We start from the raw sequence: 17,915 nt of genomic DNA on the forward strand, positions 1-17,915 counted from the left end.
CTAAGTTTCTGCTCTAGGTATTTTAATTGAAGATTAACTACTGTTAAAGAGTATACAAATTTAGGTAGTATATATTTGGAGTAGTAAAATAGGACTGAATAAAAGGTGGGAATAGAGCGGTCTGTCCATTATAATTTTAGATTGTGAAGTACAAACTAACTTCCATTAGAAGTCAGCACAGCCTTCTTCTAACGTTATGGCTATTTTTCTTTTGTTCCCATGAAATTAACTAGAAGTATACTTTGGAGTTGGAGGTCTAGCAGCTCTCCTCTGGATACTCATATCCTCTGCTGTCACTTCTAGCGGTGTTGGTAGATCAAAGATGCATGTCTATGTGAAACCAAATCCTAAAAGTAACAGTTGCTCTGTACTTCTCGCTTCTGACTTGCCTTTCCTTGCTTGTTTTTGCCTGATGTGAGGAAAAAAGACTCATTCCTGTTTGCAAACTGATTTTTATTGTGCCTGCAGTAGAGATGGTACCACGTTGTCTTAAATATGTTCGCTTCAGATCCAAAGGCAGATTTCTGCTTGAGAGGGAGTTATGGTGCTGCCATTGTTCAACCACTTGTGAGTTTCAGGCGAGGTATCCGCACTCCTTCCAAGAGCCAGACTCTTGGCACAGAAGGCCATGGGGAAGACCTTCCTTCAAAGGCAAAAAGGACAGCCATCTTGAGAACAGCTCTCTAGGACATGTTGTTTGAACCTGTTTGGAAGGGAGCAGCATCTGGTATGTTTTACAGAGACTCAGCTTTTCCTTTCCTCACATAGTTTTTACTAGAGCCTGAATTTCAGCAGTGTAAACGTTAATGTAAACTTACTGTAGATCAGCAGCCTCAATGAACTGCATGTAAAACAAACACTTCGTGAACACTTGGAGTTCTCTCATCCTCAATAAAGATGATGAGGGAATGCTGGCTGCTTCTTTTTAGCCCTGTGAAGGCTGAGCCAGCCTAATCAAGTGCGGGGTGGGCATGCTGACCTATGCAGGCATCTGAGGTGCCTGCTTGCTGGGCATGACCCAAGATAGTTCTGCCTCACGCTGCTGTCTGTGTGGAGCGTAGATCTTGGACAGGAGAACATGGCTTGTTGTTGTCATGCACTGCACAGTTCCTTCTCCTCCAGCATCCCTTGTTAAGGAAGGAACCTGGGTAAGACAGGACCTCAGGCTTGGCTTAGGGTGCTACGATGGTTCCTATGCTGCTGTTTTTTCCATGACGCTTTCCCAGTCTTTCCTTTTTTTTTTTTTTTTTTTTTTTTTTTTTTTTTCCCCAACTGGTTGTTTTCCCCCTCTGCAAAAGGAGAGTGAATTTGAACCACAGATTTGACATGATTCTGCTGCAAAATCAGTACCAGCTGTTAGGATCGTAAATGGCTTCTTGGTTGCAGTCATAGAACCTGCAGTTGATCAGCTCTGCCCCCAACGATAAGTGGAGACATCAGGAACACTTGAGGTTATAGCTGGAGAGTCAGGGAGGGTGGAGTTGCAAGCCTGAGGCAGGGGGCTGAATAGGGAACACAGTTGCAGATGGGTGTTCAAAGGGACACTGTTTCCTTTTATTGGCCTCTGTGAAGTACAGAGCTGACTGGAGTGGTATCATAAAGTTACCATGAGGAGCTTGTAGGAAAATGCAGAAGAGGTTTCAGAGAAAACTTAATGTGAATTTGTCTCATCTCTGCTCTGTTCCCCTTCAAAAAGTCCAATATCAGAGGAAAACCTCTGTCAGGCCAAGTGGGTGAAAGATATTCCGTGCTTTGTTGGGGTCATTTGCAGGTAATTCAGGTTAATAGGTTAAGCTGTATCTCTGTGTTGTCCTTGAGTAACACAGTATATCACCAACAGTATGTTAGCATAAGGCACATGTTTAACAGTTACTTGTCAAGGAAAATAAATTTTGAAGCGTGGGAACTCTTGCTCCTGAAATGGACTGTACTGGAACCCAAACTTAATGAAATAAGCACTCATCATACAAGATGCTGCCTTTGTGGTTTTGGAAATGGGGTTAATTTATGTTTAACTTGTTTGTGTTTTTTGGCTGGTCACGTTGCATCTTCTATAATTTAACGTTCCTCTCCTTCAGTGCTGCGTTATACTGTACTCCTTGGAAACACCAAGTTTTTGGGGGAAGTGCAAGAGGATTTGGTGTTTTGGCAGTGTGCAGTGGCTCTTGGGGAAGGTCAGCAGTCCACAGAGCTGACTGAAATACAAGTGGTGAACCTTTCCCCTCGCACTTGCAGCTGTGGACCCAGGCACTGAAGCAGGTTGGCACTGCTTGTGGGAATATTCAGTTAAGCTGCTGTAACTTTTCTCCTGTAGCCAGTCACCTGACATGAGGACAGTTGATAATTCCTGCTTCTGAGCTTTGTAAACTGCCTACGTCTTATGCCTACGCAATATCAGTAGCTGGAAAGTGCAAAGAGAAGAGCAGAATCTTTTCTGGGGAGTGGCTCAGGAGCACTAATCTACTTCAAGCTTTAAATCAGCTTCCCATAGTCTCGGACAGGAGCAGTACCTGCATTTTGTTTTATTTCACTGGCTTTTAGAACAGTCTGTGCCCCAGGAAGAGTGTGCTGAGGAAGGAAACCCAGCCCTTGGGTGCTTGCCTAGAAAAATGGAAGTATTGCTGTGGCATGGATGGATGTATTCAGTTGTTACTGTGTGCTCCATCTGTCACTATCTCTGCAACTTCTGCTATCTCAGTTAAGGTCTGACTAAGTGTCTCTGCTTCTCTATAAGCATGTCTCTGTGTGGCTGTGCAGGACTTTGTGTTGCTGTTTATTTGGAGCACAAGTATTGTAAAATAGCTTTTAAAAAACATTAATTTGGGATTCAGAGTTGTATTTCTGGGCTTTGTGATTACTGAGGGGGGGAAAAAGCATTAAGAACTTAAACTGAGACTCTTAATACTGAGAAAGTGAATACGAATAACGGTTATGCCTTCAAAAATAACGCTAACATTTGTTTTAAATGTCTTCATTTGGAGGGCAGGGTGATGACTTCCCATGTTTTTGAGATTCATGATGCTGAAGCAGCTTACAAAAAGTTCTGCAATCTTTTTCACTTTTGCTAAAGCCCGGGATCTTTGATTCAATTCCGTAAGAACACTTTAAAATAGTAGTAGATACATAACACAAAGAAAATCGGGTAAGGCTCAGTGTTTCTCAACTAGCATGTGCTGAATGGGGAGAAGCAGAGTGTCTTAATTAGAACAAATGCAGGAGACTTAGTTCTTGTAAAGTATTTTTTCACTGCTGGAGGATTTGTGGGTGACTAAGAAATGTATAGACTTGAGTTTCTTTTAAATAAAAAGCAGATCCATGTCTTCATCCTTTGCTGGCTTGTTGACTCAATTTACTTGGATGGAATTTTTCAACATTTAAAACAAATTAAAATTCATGAATCATTTCTGCTTAAAGGCACAAACTTTCATAGATACAACCATTAAGGCTTCTAAGTGGTTACATACTGTGTTGCACATGCAAATTATGTACTTGCTTATGAAAATGCGAAGTTTTGGAATAGGTGGGACATGTTAGACATAGCCAGACAATAAGTGCAGTTAATATTGCACTGCACTTATTTTCCATTTTGGCATCTTTCTGTTTGCTGCAAAAGCAGGGATTAGTTGTAGGGCAGATGTACGTGAAGAAGACCTGATGCTGCGGTAGGGGGTGGTGATGTACAGCCCTTTGGTAGAGAGCTACCTTACAAAGCCCTGCTGCCTTGGACAGTCTGCAGTTTCTCAGTAGTTCAGTTTTGCTGTAGTCGCCTATATGCACTCTTAAACTGTTGGGTTTGATGCTTCTGTGCCTGCGTGGTGTGACCCTGCTCAGGACAGGGAGGTGTTGTTTTCACCCACGGTACTTTGGATTAGATTAAGATCAGTATTGTTTTACTTTGTAGTCAGTGCAGCACACTGTGTTGTTTTATGATTTGCTTTAATCGTTGTGGCCCGTTGTTTACTGGTACAGCTGGGCAAGCTTTTCCACGAGCATTTTGTAAATGGAGGAGGCTTGATCACAAGGTTTGCATTTGGAGATTTGCTTAAAAATGTGACTTTGGAAAAGGAGGTGAGCAGTCAGCGAATGTTAACAGAAAATAACAATATGCAAATCCAGATGAAAAATATGTTTTCTTTTAGTAGCATGTTAGTTCAAGGATATTTTGAATGCCTGTTTGGAAGTTCGCTCGTCACTCGGCGGTACCCACACACCCATCACTGCAGTGTGCCTCCTGGCACCAGGCTGTGCTTACAGAATTCTCAGTCGTGGTCAGCTTTCCTCATCTGGGCTCCCTTGGAGGATGATCCACCTGTGAATGGTGTTTCTGGGAACCTCACCTGCTGGCTGTGTGCCCCCTGAAGCTGCTCTGTCTGTGGGGTTGCGGTGCCCTGTTGGCCATCACCAGTCTCGGTGTGAGCTGTTGGTGATGGCAGACTGTGAAGGACAGCTGGGGGGAAAATGCACCATGGGATGTGAACCTGAAGGTCTTAGGGACGAAAACTGGGAATAAGAAAAGAGAAAAAAGATCATCAAATTGGCCTTGGTAAAAAAAAACTAAACATTTTCCAGAGTTCTGTTTCATAGGAAGTTGTGGAGAAGGAATTTATAGGTTATTAAAAGACTAAAAACTTCACAGTAACCCAACATTCTCATACTATTTCTTCTGTTCCACCTCAGACAACATTTTATTTCCCTTGTAATAATTAGTTTGAACTTTCATCTGTTTCTGTGGATCAAGTAATTTTCGTGCAACTTCAGGATTTTTTTTCTCTGCTTTAAAATCTTTCTTCTAAATAATGTTTTTTTTTATAACAAAAAAAAAGCCATGAATACATTATAATTTCAATTTTCATGGTGTGTGAGAGATTTCTGCGCTAGGTCTTTATTGTTTTTGAAGAATTCATCACCCTAGTTAAGAAGCTTAATATAAATTAAAGAAGGTATTAAGGAACATTAAGACATCAAAATGTGGAGTGTTCTTTTCCTTTCGATTGCTCCAAATGCAAACAAGTTGAATAAAATGCAATCAAAGGGCCTGTTTGGAGAACATTGAGTGGCTTTACAGCTGTGCTGTAGAGAACCTCTGGTAAGAGCATAATTCAAATAAAAAGGCCTTTCTTTCCTCCTCCTAATTCTCTTTGTTGTGGTGACAACAGAGTACAAGCCCGATAAAAATTTAATCACCTTATCTTTTTAAAGCAAATTGCATATTTGTTTACACACAATATACATAACATAAAAAAGAAAAAAGCTGCTATCCAATCCCCCTCCCCCTTCTAATCGCATTAAAGGCCCTTGCCTAGAAGTTTAAAAAAAAAAAAAAAAAAAAAGCCCACAAAAATTAAATGTTTTATTCTTTATTCTGAAGTCCCATTGTTTAGGATTGCTTTATAAAGGCAGCCCAGGGGAAGATGAATATCACCAACTTAAACTCTGGACCCGCACAAGCAGCAGATGCCTGGGATAAGGCAGCGGAGTTGGTCCAGCTTAGCGGGCTTCTCGGGTGCCTCGTGCACATCAAGATGGGAGGATTACAGCCCGGCTGCGGATCTGGCACTGCGGTTTGAAGCTGCTTTGTAATAAATTGCCTTTGATTCTGTCACATCTGCTAACCTGAACTTTTTCCACACTGTGTGCCTTTTTGAAAGGCTGCTCTCGGAAATTCTGTATTGGTGGTGTTGCTGTAGTTGTTGCCTTTTCACTGCATGGATGGGATTTTGGTCCCTTGCGTTGGATTCAGAACATATTTTGTTTCAGAGCATGAGTGTTGTTCATCTTGTTTATTTACTGTTCTATAGGTACCGGGATACTGACAATAACTCTGTCTTCTGGGGCAACTCTGCCTGACTCTGACCCAAGAGCTCCCACACCTCAGTTAAATTTAGCTTGATACTCTGTGGATTTTAGATTTAGGGAAGTCCCTTTCCTTGTTCCTTGAACTACTTCTAGATAATGTGGCTGTATTCTTTAGCACATTTTGGAGATTTTTCTCCCCCCTGGCTTGAGTATTTAATTAGCAAGGACTAAACTTGTTTAAGTGTGTCTTGGACTACAGTACCCCAGATGTCACTTGTTGTGTGAATGTCTGTGTGTTTCTTTCCCTCTCTCACATCCTGGCTGTGAATACTTCATATAGGTCCAGTGACATGGATGTGCCTGGTCCTCAGGCCTAGTAGCTGGAGCCACGTGATGAGAATGGACAGTGCTGGCAGGGCTGTATGTACAGCAGAATACATGAATATCTAGACTCCTGTGAGTCAAATTAGTGATGGGATCTGATGAAAAAGAGATTTCTTGTCAAGCTGGCTATGTAAAAGTGCTACGGGAGATCGTGACTTTATACTAAGTATTCCTGCCAGGAGTCATGCAAGGGAACACAAAGCTGTGTGCAAGAACAAAAGTATGCCATGCTGAGGAGCGAGCAGTGAAGGACAAGCTACAGTCCAGTATAGCTGTTCAACTGTCAATATTTATTGTGCTCATGTAATCCTGGGGGGCTGAGGTTCTCTGAAAGAGAGGGTGAGTTCCCTTTGATAAAAAGGAATCTATCATGAGGTCAGCTTTGATTTAGCAGAGTCCTGATCCCCAACAACTGCAGAGCACCAAATGCCTGTTGTTCCTAGGGAGAATGATCAATTTTAAAAACAAGCAATCTTCCTTCCTTCCTGGTCCAAGTAACTGTGATTTTAAGGCACTGCTCTCTTGGAGTGTTTTGAATGGATACGGATATTAATGCTGACCTACCTGTGACTGTTAAATTGTTGAGTTGTACCAAGAGCCTGTGTACATTCCTATTACATATATTTATATTCATAATTGAATGTTCTTATTCAGTTTTTTCACAGCTGCTCTTGCTCTGTGCTGAGCATTTCCCATGCACTCAAGGCAGCCTTTTTTGTTTCAGGGAGTTTGAGGAATGTGTAGACTAAAAGCACATTACCAACAACATAACCAGCTCTGCCTGTTCCCTCTTTCTGGGAGAGCTCTTCCAGCTGGCATGCTGAGGCAGTGACTGAAGTAGCACTTGGGCATGATCTCAGTGACTGTATGGACTTTGAGTGACCATCCAGTGAAAACAGTTTATGAATAATTGCTGATCTAGTAATTAGCTGACATAATTGCAGGCTTGTTAATGCTCTGAAAGCACATATGTAACTGCTGCAAATATTACTTTGAAAATCCTCTCCCTGAGGCTAATGGGACAGTGTGAAGATCAAAAGATTACCACGGTGGCTGTCCTGTAGCTCTGCGAGTTGGTTCTTGTGGTGTGTGTACATGTAATTTGCACAGCCAAGACCTTGTAATTGCAGTGCCTTGGAGTCTCTGATGTACCCTGTGTTAATGTTTGGCAAACAGAAACAACGAATTGCAGGATGCATGTAAATCATGGCTGTGTTCCAGGAACGCGAATTGTGAAGACTTCTTTAGGAGATTGCCCTAGAAGGGTTTAGCCAACAAATGTTGGTGACGTGCAGTGTAACTGCAACTGAAATACATGCTGGCCTTGCAAGAAGGTCAGCTTTGGTATTCTCAACTGATGTGTATTGCAGTACGGCCAGCTAGCCAAGAAATGAAAATCCCAAGTGTCAGTGCATTTCAGGGCTACTTTTTGGAGCTTTGGGGCTGAAGAGTATGTGGGGTTAGGATGTGTTTTGGAAAACTCACAGTGGGAACTGCAAGTAGGCTTCTGAAGTGTGCCTGGGTCTGTGTACTTAATGAAGTGCTCATGAAGCAAGGCTATGATAGACTGGGTGTATGTATGATGCAGAAAACTGTCCTACTGCATGGCTTCAGGTGACAGTAATTATTTGTCATAAATTTTGACCAAAAAAAAACAGGTGAAAATGCAGTTATACGATGTGGATTTGCGAAATGGGTAACACAGCTGGAGCATCTTGCTGTGAAAGGAGAGGCATAAAACAAAATGAATTACACGTGCTCTCAGCGCTGTGGTGCATTGAGTGTCCTCAGCATGGATAGCAAGTGTGGGACGATGGAGAGGGAGAGACAGGCAAGGCGTGTATGGGGACGGATGGTATTGATAACCATTCGGCTGCTGATAGATTCTGTGTGTCACTGGAGCTTGAGCTCTGTTTAGCAATACAAAGAATATCAGACTGAAAATCAATACGCTGACTTCATGCAGAGGGTATGGCAGACTAATTAACAAAAAAAATCTGTACCAATGGAGCCTATAAAACTCTTCCTGACCTTGAGAAAAGTCCCAGAGAGCTGTGGGAAACTCCAGACCGTCCCCTCTGAACTTTTTTGTGTTGGTGCTTAAATATAGTAACTGCTTTTTTAATTAAAAAGAAAAATTAGATGGCGTTTCAAATTGTGTCCATGGTGCCTTGGGGACCTATTACAGTACAAATTACCCTGTACTATTTAGCGAGGGCTTGTTTACTATTGTGTGAAGCAAGGGTTACCAGTGTAAGGATGTAGGACAAGAAGGGCCCTTCTTTGAAAGCTTGGCTCTGCACATGAAAGTGACGCCAGCAATTGGAAGCAATTTGTGGAATTGTTTGATTATATTAATTATGGCACCAGCAAACAGTGCTTGGGAAACAGTTTTGTTTTCTTGCATTCTTTCTTGATTGCTTGCAGCAAAAGCCAAGATACAAAATGTGCCTTTAAGGGCTGCCGGAGAGCGCAGCTCAAGCCATTGTGTGGAGCTGGCACTGAGCTTGAAAGGGCTGTGTCCAACTGACGTGAGAGTTTTCCAAATACAGCGTTGGCCCCAGCTTTCACCTAGGTCAGCCTCTTGAATTAAAACAGCTTCTGTCTTCCTCATCAAGGAAGATTAGCTCTTTCCCTGCTAAGTAGGAGCCCATAATGAAATCCATGTTATTTCTAGATTATCACCTCTTACAATAATGTTTCTTAGTCCAAAAGCCTGTATAAACTTAAATTGATACACAAGACTCAAATCAGTTCAGCGCTGAACTGCAGCCATCTGGGATGTGGCACAGGGCAGCTGTTCCCTAATTTATGGGAAAACGTTTTGGTAGTTAAGGATTTCCATCCACAGCCCACCAGGCTGAACCTGCAGGGGCAGCTCTGCAGGCTGACACAGCAGTGTTTGGGCAGTACACGAGCAGTATGCTGCTTGAAATGGCTGTAAGACTTTCAGATCTTTGTCATCACACAGTGAACACCGATATTTTGTGTAGATCCCAAGGCATTAGTGTAATTCCCTCTTGGAAGGAGGGAGTGCACTTTCTGGTCTCCTTGGAGGCTGATGCTCTCCCTGGCCAGCTTCATGCTGTTTTTCTGTTAATATTCACAAGCCAGGCAAGATGATAACAACAGATCCTGTACCAGCCAAAACAGAAGAATGGATCTATCCTGAAGCTTGAAACCCCAGCAGAATGTTTCTGAAGAGAGCTGATGAGATGTTTGAAAAGGTGGTGTGAATTCAAAAGAGAATTACTGGAGAACTGTGAAGGGATTTACATAAGCAAAATTTGTTGCCTGATCTGTGGATGTAATTGAGGCTGAAATCCTGACCTCGTGAGGGTGGTGGCAGGAATATTCCTTGTTTCTTGAGTGATGGTCAACTATTACATCAAAATTGTCTAGGTGATTGCATTACAGTTGTTATCATGCTGATTAATGCTTAGGAGTAGAGCAGACCAGCTCCAGTAGGATGTGCTCAAACCTTTTGATTAGCTGGGCTGATGAGTGCTGACCCTGACGTCAGGTAGAAAATTCCTGCCTGGTCCTGGGCTCTAATTAGTTTAGGACACAGTTTTCATCCCTGCTTTTTCTGAAGCACCATATATTAATGACAAGCAGATGGGATGCTTGTCCTTTCTGTTAGGGCCAGCAGCCTCTAGATTGCCACTAATCTAGTCTACTAGTCGTGATGTGGCATATCTGATGTTCCTAATACAGGATTTATGGGCAGAGCAATATAGTAGTGTTGTTCTTGGAAGGCTTAGAAAGATGTCCTTTTCCTGACCAGATCAGGTTTTCTTAGCTGGATACCGATGGAGAAAAATGGCCACCTTGGTTGCAATAAAATGAGAAGTTAGAGTATTGGATATCTTTGCTGGGTAGCAACTCTGATTTTCTGCTAATGTAATATAATGAATTCAGGCAAAGAGATATGATGTTTCTATTATCTTTTCTGTCTGACTGTAAAGAAAAGTTTAAGAGGAAGGATTTGGGTAAATTGATCCTCTGATTTTTATGTGGGTCTTTCTCCTTTTTATTCAAAACAGCAGATAATTACTTTAGGGATAATTGCATAAGCTTTCTATGTTTTTAGGGCGCAGATCACTGATGTGTTTTGTAGCAGTGCTGAAATGCTTTAGAACTAGGTGAAGAACACCTGTGTGCTTGCTTAGTAGGATCCCAAGAGGCAATTTTTGTATCACTGGTATTTCCCTTCATTCTGCTGGAAACAGAATATACCTCTGATACCTTAACTTTTAAAGTTAATCAGAATCTGATACTGATACAAGTGCTGCATTGCTTGAACCTTCTACCTCTCTTTGGTTTAGAACATAGGAAAGTGGGATTTAAAGGTGTAAATACAGTTTAAAGAAAAGAAAAAACAAATATGTTTTTAGTGGATTCTGAAGTCCCACGATACCAGCAAAAAGTTTTCCTTTCAGTGGTCAGTCACTGCATTAAGCTTGCTGGGAGCCCATCCCCAGCACAGTGGACTGATCCCGCTTGGGGCTCTGATCTTTTCTGATTTTCGGGTCATCTGTGTTTTGTGCTCCTGTTAGCAGGAGCGTTGGTGCAGTCACACACTCCTACCTGTGTAATGAGGGCTCAGGCTCCGAGGATTCCAGTTAAGGAAATCCTGAAATTGTGAAGACCGGCTGTTACAAAGTCTGTTGTGAGGGAGGATTATCCCCAAACCTTTGCCTCTTTCAAGTTTTGCTCTTTTCTTTACTTCCCTCGGGAAGAAAGAAAAATGTCTGCCTGTCATAATAAAAGGTTACGTTTGCCTTGGCTGAAAATTATTTTTGACTTGTGCTATGTGCTATGCTAACTTGTTCTCTAATTTTCTGTCAATTTTTAACGTTTGAATGTTGACAGGAGATGAGAAATTGTGAGTTCTTGTCTTCGGCTGCAGTGGTGGAAGGAAGGAAATAAGGTATTTTCTTTCCAAAAGTGAGAAACAAGGTTGGCTCAGTGTTCCTGGATGGATGGGAGGTTTGGAAATAACAGCAAGAACAGTCTAGGAATTTTTTTTAACAGTGAGTGCATACTGGAATATTTTCTATTTCAGTGATAGCTACTGATGTAGCTTCAGTCTTTTTCCTAACACTGTGGCAAGAATCATGTGTCTTCTCTGGGCCAACGCCTTCCCAGCAAACCATGGCAAGTACCACTGCTGGTACTTACTGGGATGCACTCACTGATTTTCCTATTGCCGCCAATGGGATGGTTTCTTCATTTTGATATGGAAGCCAACTTTTCCTGAATCAGGAGGCCTGAAATCTTTTAATATATATATATTTTTACCATTACAACTATCAGTTCTGTAAAAAAAAAAAAACTGCAGTCATGCATGCTAGCTAATGCCTTCGTGTTCCTTAGCACTAACCAGTGCACTTAGCTTTTTTTCTGCCTCTGTGCATCTGAGATGGAAGCTGTTCAGTGAAATAAATTATTATTCTTGGCTGTGTGGGAGAGCATGCCCAGTACCTTTATTATTGCACCTGTTTTCAATGATGTTTTTATCAGTTGCTTAAAAATTACTTCTGTTCTGGCTGGGCTACAAGGAGTTGCTATTATCTGGCTTCTCATCCACAGTGGGCCTAGCATTCTACCTTCAAAATCTTCCATTCAAGTATTTCTTTATTTTTGAAGGAGGTGGGACTATTCCTGAATATCAAAGAGAGATGATCTGTGGAAGTAGGAAGTAAAAATTTGGAGATGGGAAGTAGGGAGTAAAAAATGGAGATGGGAAATCTGAAGATTAAAGTTGAAAAAGGGAAGAGATACAACTGCTGAAGTGCTGCACTGGGAGTCAGGAGAAGGAGCTGGATGTTAGGAGAAATAGCGGAGGTGACTTGGAAGTCGTTTCAAGGAGCAGAAGAGGCAAAGGGGAAAGAAAAGATGGCCTTTATAAGGAACGCTGACATGAAGTGAAGGAGAATGTGTAGTGAGGAAGTAACACAAAAGGAAACCAGTATTAAGCTTGTAAGTGACAATGAAATAAAAAAAAATACATAGGGGAAAAAAAACACAACAACGGTATCTCATCCTGCAGTTGGATTAGAAAAAGGAATGAGAATGCACCAGCTTCTGCTGAACTGAAGCAGCAGTGGTAAAAACAAAGCACAAGTAAACCTTGGTGCCTGTGGCTGTTTATGCTCCGTATGCATTGGCTGTGGTTTGTGTTCTGGCTGATGCTGCCAGCAGCCAGGTGTAGAGGTGGTCCCCTGGGCACAGAGTGGGACCTCAGGTGTCAGCACGGGGTGGTTGTCACCATAAATCCTCCGTTACAGGGAGGTCTGGGAAACTTTCATGTAAAGAGAAGGTGAAGCTTTAGAGAAACCTTAAAACTTGCATAGATAAGGCTGTCTTTGCTTAGGATGTAAGAAAACAAAAAATAAAAAAAGTCAAAAATTGATGGCCAGTATTTATGAACAAGAATTTTACAGTGTGAAACTTACACTAAATTGCTAAAATCTGTGTGTTTCCATGCAAACTATATCAGACTATACCAGAATAATGGCAGAGCTGCAGAACACAGTGAAGTGTTTGAATGTAAGATGCTGCTAATCATTAGGAACTTGCTTTTATTTGTAAAAACTATTTAAAATATTGTCTTTATCTTTGATTTTTTTGCATGTGGAATTGTTCTTAAACTTGGAATACATTTTCCTGGTGTGGCATTGCTTTTCATTTGAGTTTTAAAAATGCACGTTTTGTGAATACCTCTATTTAGAGTAATCTCTGAGACTGTGCTGAGAGAGAGGATCAGAGTCTGTGCTCTTATTTAGTAATTATTACTAACAGTTAAAACTAAAAGCATGCAGCATTAAACTATTTTCCTGCCAGATGTTGTATCTAATGTGCGTTAGCTGATGTCTTTTACATAAGACCTGGGCGCTTCTTGTTACAGACATGGTTATGATGGGTGGGAATGAATTTGCTAAGCTTTCAGATATTTTCTATGCCTCTGAGGACTGCCCATTAATAATATTAATATATAGGTATTTCCCACTGTTGTATGTGAGGCATTTCTTAGAACTTTGAAGCTGAAGTCTTTCTTAACACACGGGCCTTTTCAATTTAATCCATTAGCAACTTGGCAAAATAAAGTAATTGTCCAACAGAGGAAGAAAAAAAAAATCTATTAACATTTGCTACGAATCCGAGTAGTACAGGCAGCACTTAATTAATGGAACAGATTTCTCACTATGTATTCAAGCTAACATAGCCATTGTTCAGCAGAGATTAGACCCTTAATGTAAGTAAGTTAAACTAGACCTCCATCTAAAAATATCCGTCATTTCAGCTATTAAAGGTCTGATGTCTTCTTTGGTGACAGATATATTTCCCTTCATTTCCTTGGTTTTGTGCAATGCAACGCGTGCATTGTGTGTAACGCGAGAGACGCGCGGAGGCAGATGAGCCCGCGATTACAGCGCCTGTCTGCCCCTGCCTGCTCCTTTGTGCAGAGCCTCGCCAGCCCCGAGACCTCCTGGCACCGCGGCAGGAAAACAGAGAGCGCCGTTTGTTAGGGTAGGATGCCAGCCACCTAATCTGTTTGCAGAAAGAGGGCCGTGGGATCTGATTAGGTAATTTAGATACCTTGTGAATTTAATAATACCTGAGCTGCCTTTGGCTGCCAGCCCGTAATTTCGCTCATAGGAACCACTGCGTTCTTCCATTTCTTTTGTAAACTTCTTGCCCAGAATATCGTATTCAAATCCATCTGGGTGTTAACAGCTGTAGGTGGGGTACTTTTACTTCCCTGCGTTGGGAAGTTGAGGTGATGGCTTGCAGGAGGTGAGATCACTTGGCTTCACGTGTTTTCCCCATTGCAGTTCCACACACAGCGTGTGCTGATCTTCTTGAAAATGGATTTTTTTTTTTCCCAGTGTGGGATTCCTCATTTATCCAATTGAGTGGCTGTGCTGAGCACTGGGATGCAGATGCCCAGCCGGTGAGGCTGATCTCAGCAGCAGCAGGTACTCAGCTCCATGCACCTGAAAGAGAAACCCCGGGCTGCTGTGTCAGTGTCTCACCTCCTCCCTTCCTCCCTCCTTTCCATCAATTAGTGTTTTTGGAAATTAGTGCCACTAACAAGAATAGAAGTGTTTTAGAATTTGTTTGCTTTAATTAATTTAAAGTGCCTCTCACTGAGAGGATTTAAACAGCTTTCTCACACAGCACTGTGCCAGTAACAGCAATGCAGCAATAACAAAACCTAGCAAGCAAAATGCAGTGTTTTTGTCCACAAAATGTTAATGGTCATCCTGGGAAAGTAGAGGAGATAGTGCTCAGGGACACTGCGTGAGGCTGGTCAAAGCAGTAGAAAATGTACCTGCAAAGAGACTGGGACAATATGGGGTCACTCCTTGTGCTGTTTCTGTTCTGTTTTGCTTAGTTTTGACTGTTGCTGTTTTTTCTAGCAGCACCCAAGGTGTTCTTTGAGCTTCTCAAATAGGAACTGTGTTGCAATTCGTGTAATGATAAATAATTTTGCGTAATGAAGATGGAGTGATGGTGAGGCTAATGATATTAATGGGATTTATATGAAAGCATCCAATTAAAAAAAATTGAAGCAGCTGCATCAAACATGACTATACAGTGTAATAAAACCAAATAATAAATGTGCTCAAGCCACATCATATTATCTAGTTTGATTAATTGAACCTTACACATGCAAAATGGTCATTATCAGACTTCTCAACCATCAAGGAAAAACCGTCTCAATTATTTCCGTAGTGAAACAATCATTGCTTTTTTGTGTACCATCTGAAAAGAGAAATCTGCTCTGACTTGGCTGCCGGATACAAGACCCCACAGGACGATGTCAATTCTGCCCAATGTTGGCCTTCTGCAGCCTTAGTGTAAGACGCACTTTGAGTCACTAGCGTTGTGTTGCTTTTCTTTTGTGCTGTCTGGTGGGGTTTTGGGTCTTTTTTTGAGAGACTCTGCAGGTCCCCACGTGGCTGTGCTGCAGGGCTGCTCTCAGCAGCCGTGCTTATGAAATGCAAACGGGCAGCTCCCTGGTGGTGCTTCAGCACACTTGCCTGCTTCCCACCTTCCCTCGGTGTGGGTGGGGATGCTGTTGGAGCAGTTAGCTGCTGCTCTGCAGGGCAAGTGCCCAGGCTGTGGAGCCGTGTGCCCGCAGCCAGCTGGAAGTGCTCTGCGTGTCTGGAGCAGAGCTGATCACCTGCGAGCGTAGACCTCCTGTCTCCAGCAAATCATAAGCATCTCGAGCTTTTTGTCAGGCTGTGATATGAGAATCCGCATCTGAATTTCAGTACGAGGGGAGAGAAACCGATTAAGTGTTTGAGATAAGGTTATGTGACACCGCAGGTTAAAAATACCTGAACTGAAGTTGGCCACATGCCTGAAAACCACGTCTCGGTGTGCTCAGGTGGTGCTGAATGTGCTCCAAGGAGCGTGCTATCTTCTGCTTTAAAGAGGCAGTGCCTCAGGAGTGGTCTTTTAGGAGCTGCATCTCTTATTTTACAGTGTTTCTTCAGGTTCTTGCATCTCACTTTTCTTTAAAATGACACCATTGAGTGAAAAGATAAAAATTTAAATCAACTCTATCCATTTAGGAGGGAAAAGACAAATGCTTGTTTGCATGTGAATATCTGGGGAAAGGCTTATTTTTGGAGTTCAGATCCTCAGAATCTTACACAGGTTAATTCTAGTTCCCTTAAGAAGTGAGCTGTAACCCTGAGCTGCACTTTAGGCCAAACGAGAAAGGAGAGCATCATTTGTTAAAACCAACCAGATGGCAGGTCTGGGAAATAAACTCAAGATGCTGAGGCACCTTAGTCTTAGGGCTGTATTCTTCAGTAATTTAGCTGTTATTTTTCATTTGTGATCTACATTTCTATAAATATTCTCAGTAATGAGAGGAAACTCTGGGAAATATGTGCAAGTAATAGGGAAAGTCTGCTGGGCTTACCTCAACCAAGTAAGTTATTCTGGCCTGGTTACATTTTGGTCTGTATTTAATATTTGAAGACCTTGGTCCAGTTTAGAGAGGCATGTGTCAGGTTGTGGGTGTGGGAATGAGTGGGTCTGGGGGTGATAATGGAGGAGACTGCACTGGATTTGGGGTGCTGCTGATATGAACTGTGTCTGAGCACCTCTCTTGTCACGTAACTTAGTGTAGTCCAGGAGCGTGATACAGAAATGTAACTTTGCTGATGTACCAGATGCATTTTTTCATATTTTCCTTGGTTGATTTCAGAAGTGAAGTTGCCTGTTCATTTTTTCCGGACACGCTGCAATGTGTAGTTAAGCTCTTTGGTCATGTATGTTCTTGTTTGTTTGTGTTTTTTTTTTAACAGGTGGGCTGAAGCCAGAAACCAAGATGCTTCTCAGTGCTGCCTCCAAGAAAAAATCTAAGGCAGGAAAGGGGGATGCAAACAAAGAGAATGAAAGCAGCAAGAATGATTCGGCTCAACCTGTTACCATCACTCTTCTTTTTAAAAGATATGTCTTTGACACACAGAAGAAAATGATACAATCCTGAGAAAGCAACGAAGCCTCTGAGCCCACCAGAAAGACCAGGCTCTGGAATGAATTCAGATGGAATGTGTTGCTTGCCTGAGTGCATTAGACCTGTTCCTTCCTTGCAGAGCTTGGAAGCTCCTGCTGACTGTATCTGCTTCTGAAATCCCTGCGATCTGGTTTTATTCAGTTAAATGGACTTATCTTGTCATCTTAGTGATTTGAACCTTTATGGCCTCTTGAAGGATGCCACCTGTCATATGGCAGCGTTGGGGCGTGCATTCTCATAGCAGTGCTTTTCTGCTGAATTGTTTCAAGGTTTCACATAATCTGAAAGTTTGCCACCACTATTGATCTAAATGCAGTCAAGATGTAAATTTCATGCAACTCACAAAGTGAAGCTGATTTGCCTAGGTTTTCTTCCCCAAGTGAAGCGAGGGACAAAAAGCGCGTGATATAATAGGTGGAACCTAGAATGGATATTTCAGATGCCTTCAGCTGCAACTATGTAAGATGTTATCTGAGAGTTGGTATGGATCTTTGTTATAGATGATTTCTATCTAGAAATGTTTTTCGTATTAAACATAATGATGTGTATAACTGAGAGTTTTAATTGTTCTGTCTGCTGTTCCAAAGGCCTCAGAACCTATTTTTGGTGACTTTTTATATAGCTTTTTTGAATCTCCTGCTGGTTCTGTGCTGAATCCTCTTCCGGAATTGTTTTCTTTTTTTGTAACCAAAATGCCTTATGTGTTTCAAAGAAAAAGTTGCCTCTGGAAATAGTCATGGGCTTTCTTTCATTGAAATAATGATAGAAGATTGCAGCATAAACCTTGTAAAATGAATATCTCCAAGATGATTTAGAAACCATTAGTTGTTTAATTGGGATTTCGTGGCTGCTTTGGTTCTACCTCTCAATTTCATGTCCTAGGCTCACATGCAGGAGAGCACTGGTGGTATCCCTTCTTTGTTATTTACAAAGCATAGAGCACCACAGTGTAAAAACTAACAATAATTCCACAGAGATGGACATCTTGAACAGAAATTGGACTGTGGGTCTGGCAGCATGGAAGGTACTAGTTCCTATATGTTGAACAAAATGAGTACTTGTTGATGTTAAATAGCAGCCTGTGGCCACCTTCAGTGGAGCCAGCCATGGCAATAATGTTAGATGTACATGGAACAAAGTAATGCTAATAGATCATTTTGCTTATTTATCAGTGTTGTTAATCAAATAC

General features: G+C 41.8%; 1 protein-coding gene across 1 annotated transcript in view; it reads left to right on the plus strand.

The window, feature by feature from the left end:
• The window catches only part of EEFSEC (eukaryotic elongation factor, selenocysteine-tRNA specific), a 113,102-nt gene extending 95,825 nt beyond the window's left edge, over positions 1-17,277 (plus strand). Inside the window, exon 7 of the mRNA XM_042823720.1 lies at positions 16,515-17,277. Coding sequence (XP_042679654.1) covers positions 16,515-16,699 — 185 coding nt within the window. The 3' untranslated portion in view covers positions 16,700-17,277. The remainder of the gene's footprint in view (positions 1-16,514) is intronic.
• The last annotated feature ends 638 nt before the right edge of the window (positions 17,278-17,915 follow it).

Source organism: Centrocercus urophasianus, unplaced genomic scaffold (assembly GCF_019232065.1).
Source record: "Centrocercus urophasianus isolate 14NV4802_14NV808 unplaced genomic scaffold, USGS_Curo_1.0 seq_22, whole genome shotgun sequence".
Taxonomy (NCBI): domain Eukaryota; kingdom Metazoa; phylum Chordata; class Aves; order Galliformes; family Phasianidae; genus Centrocercus; species Centrocercus urophasianus.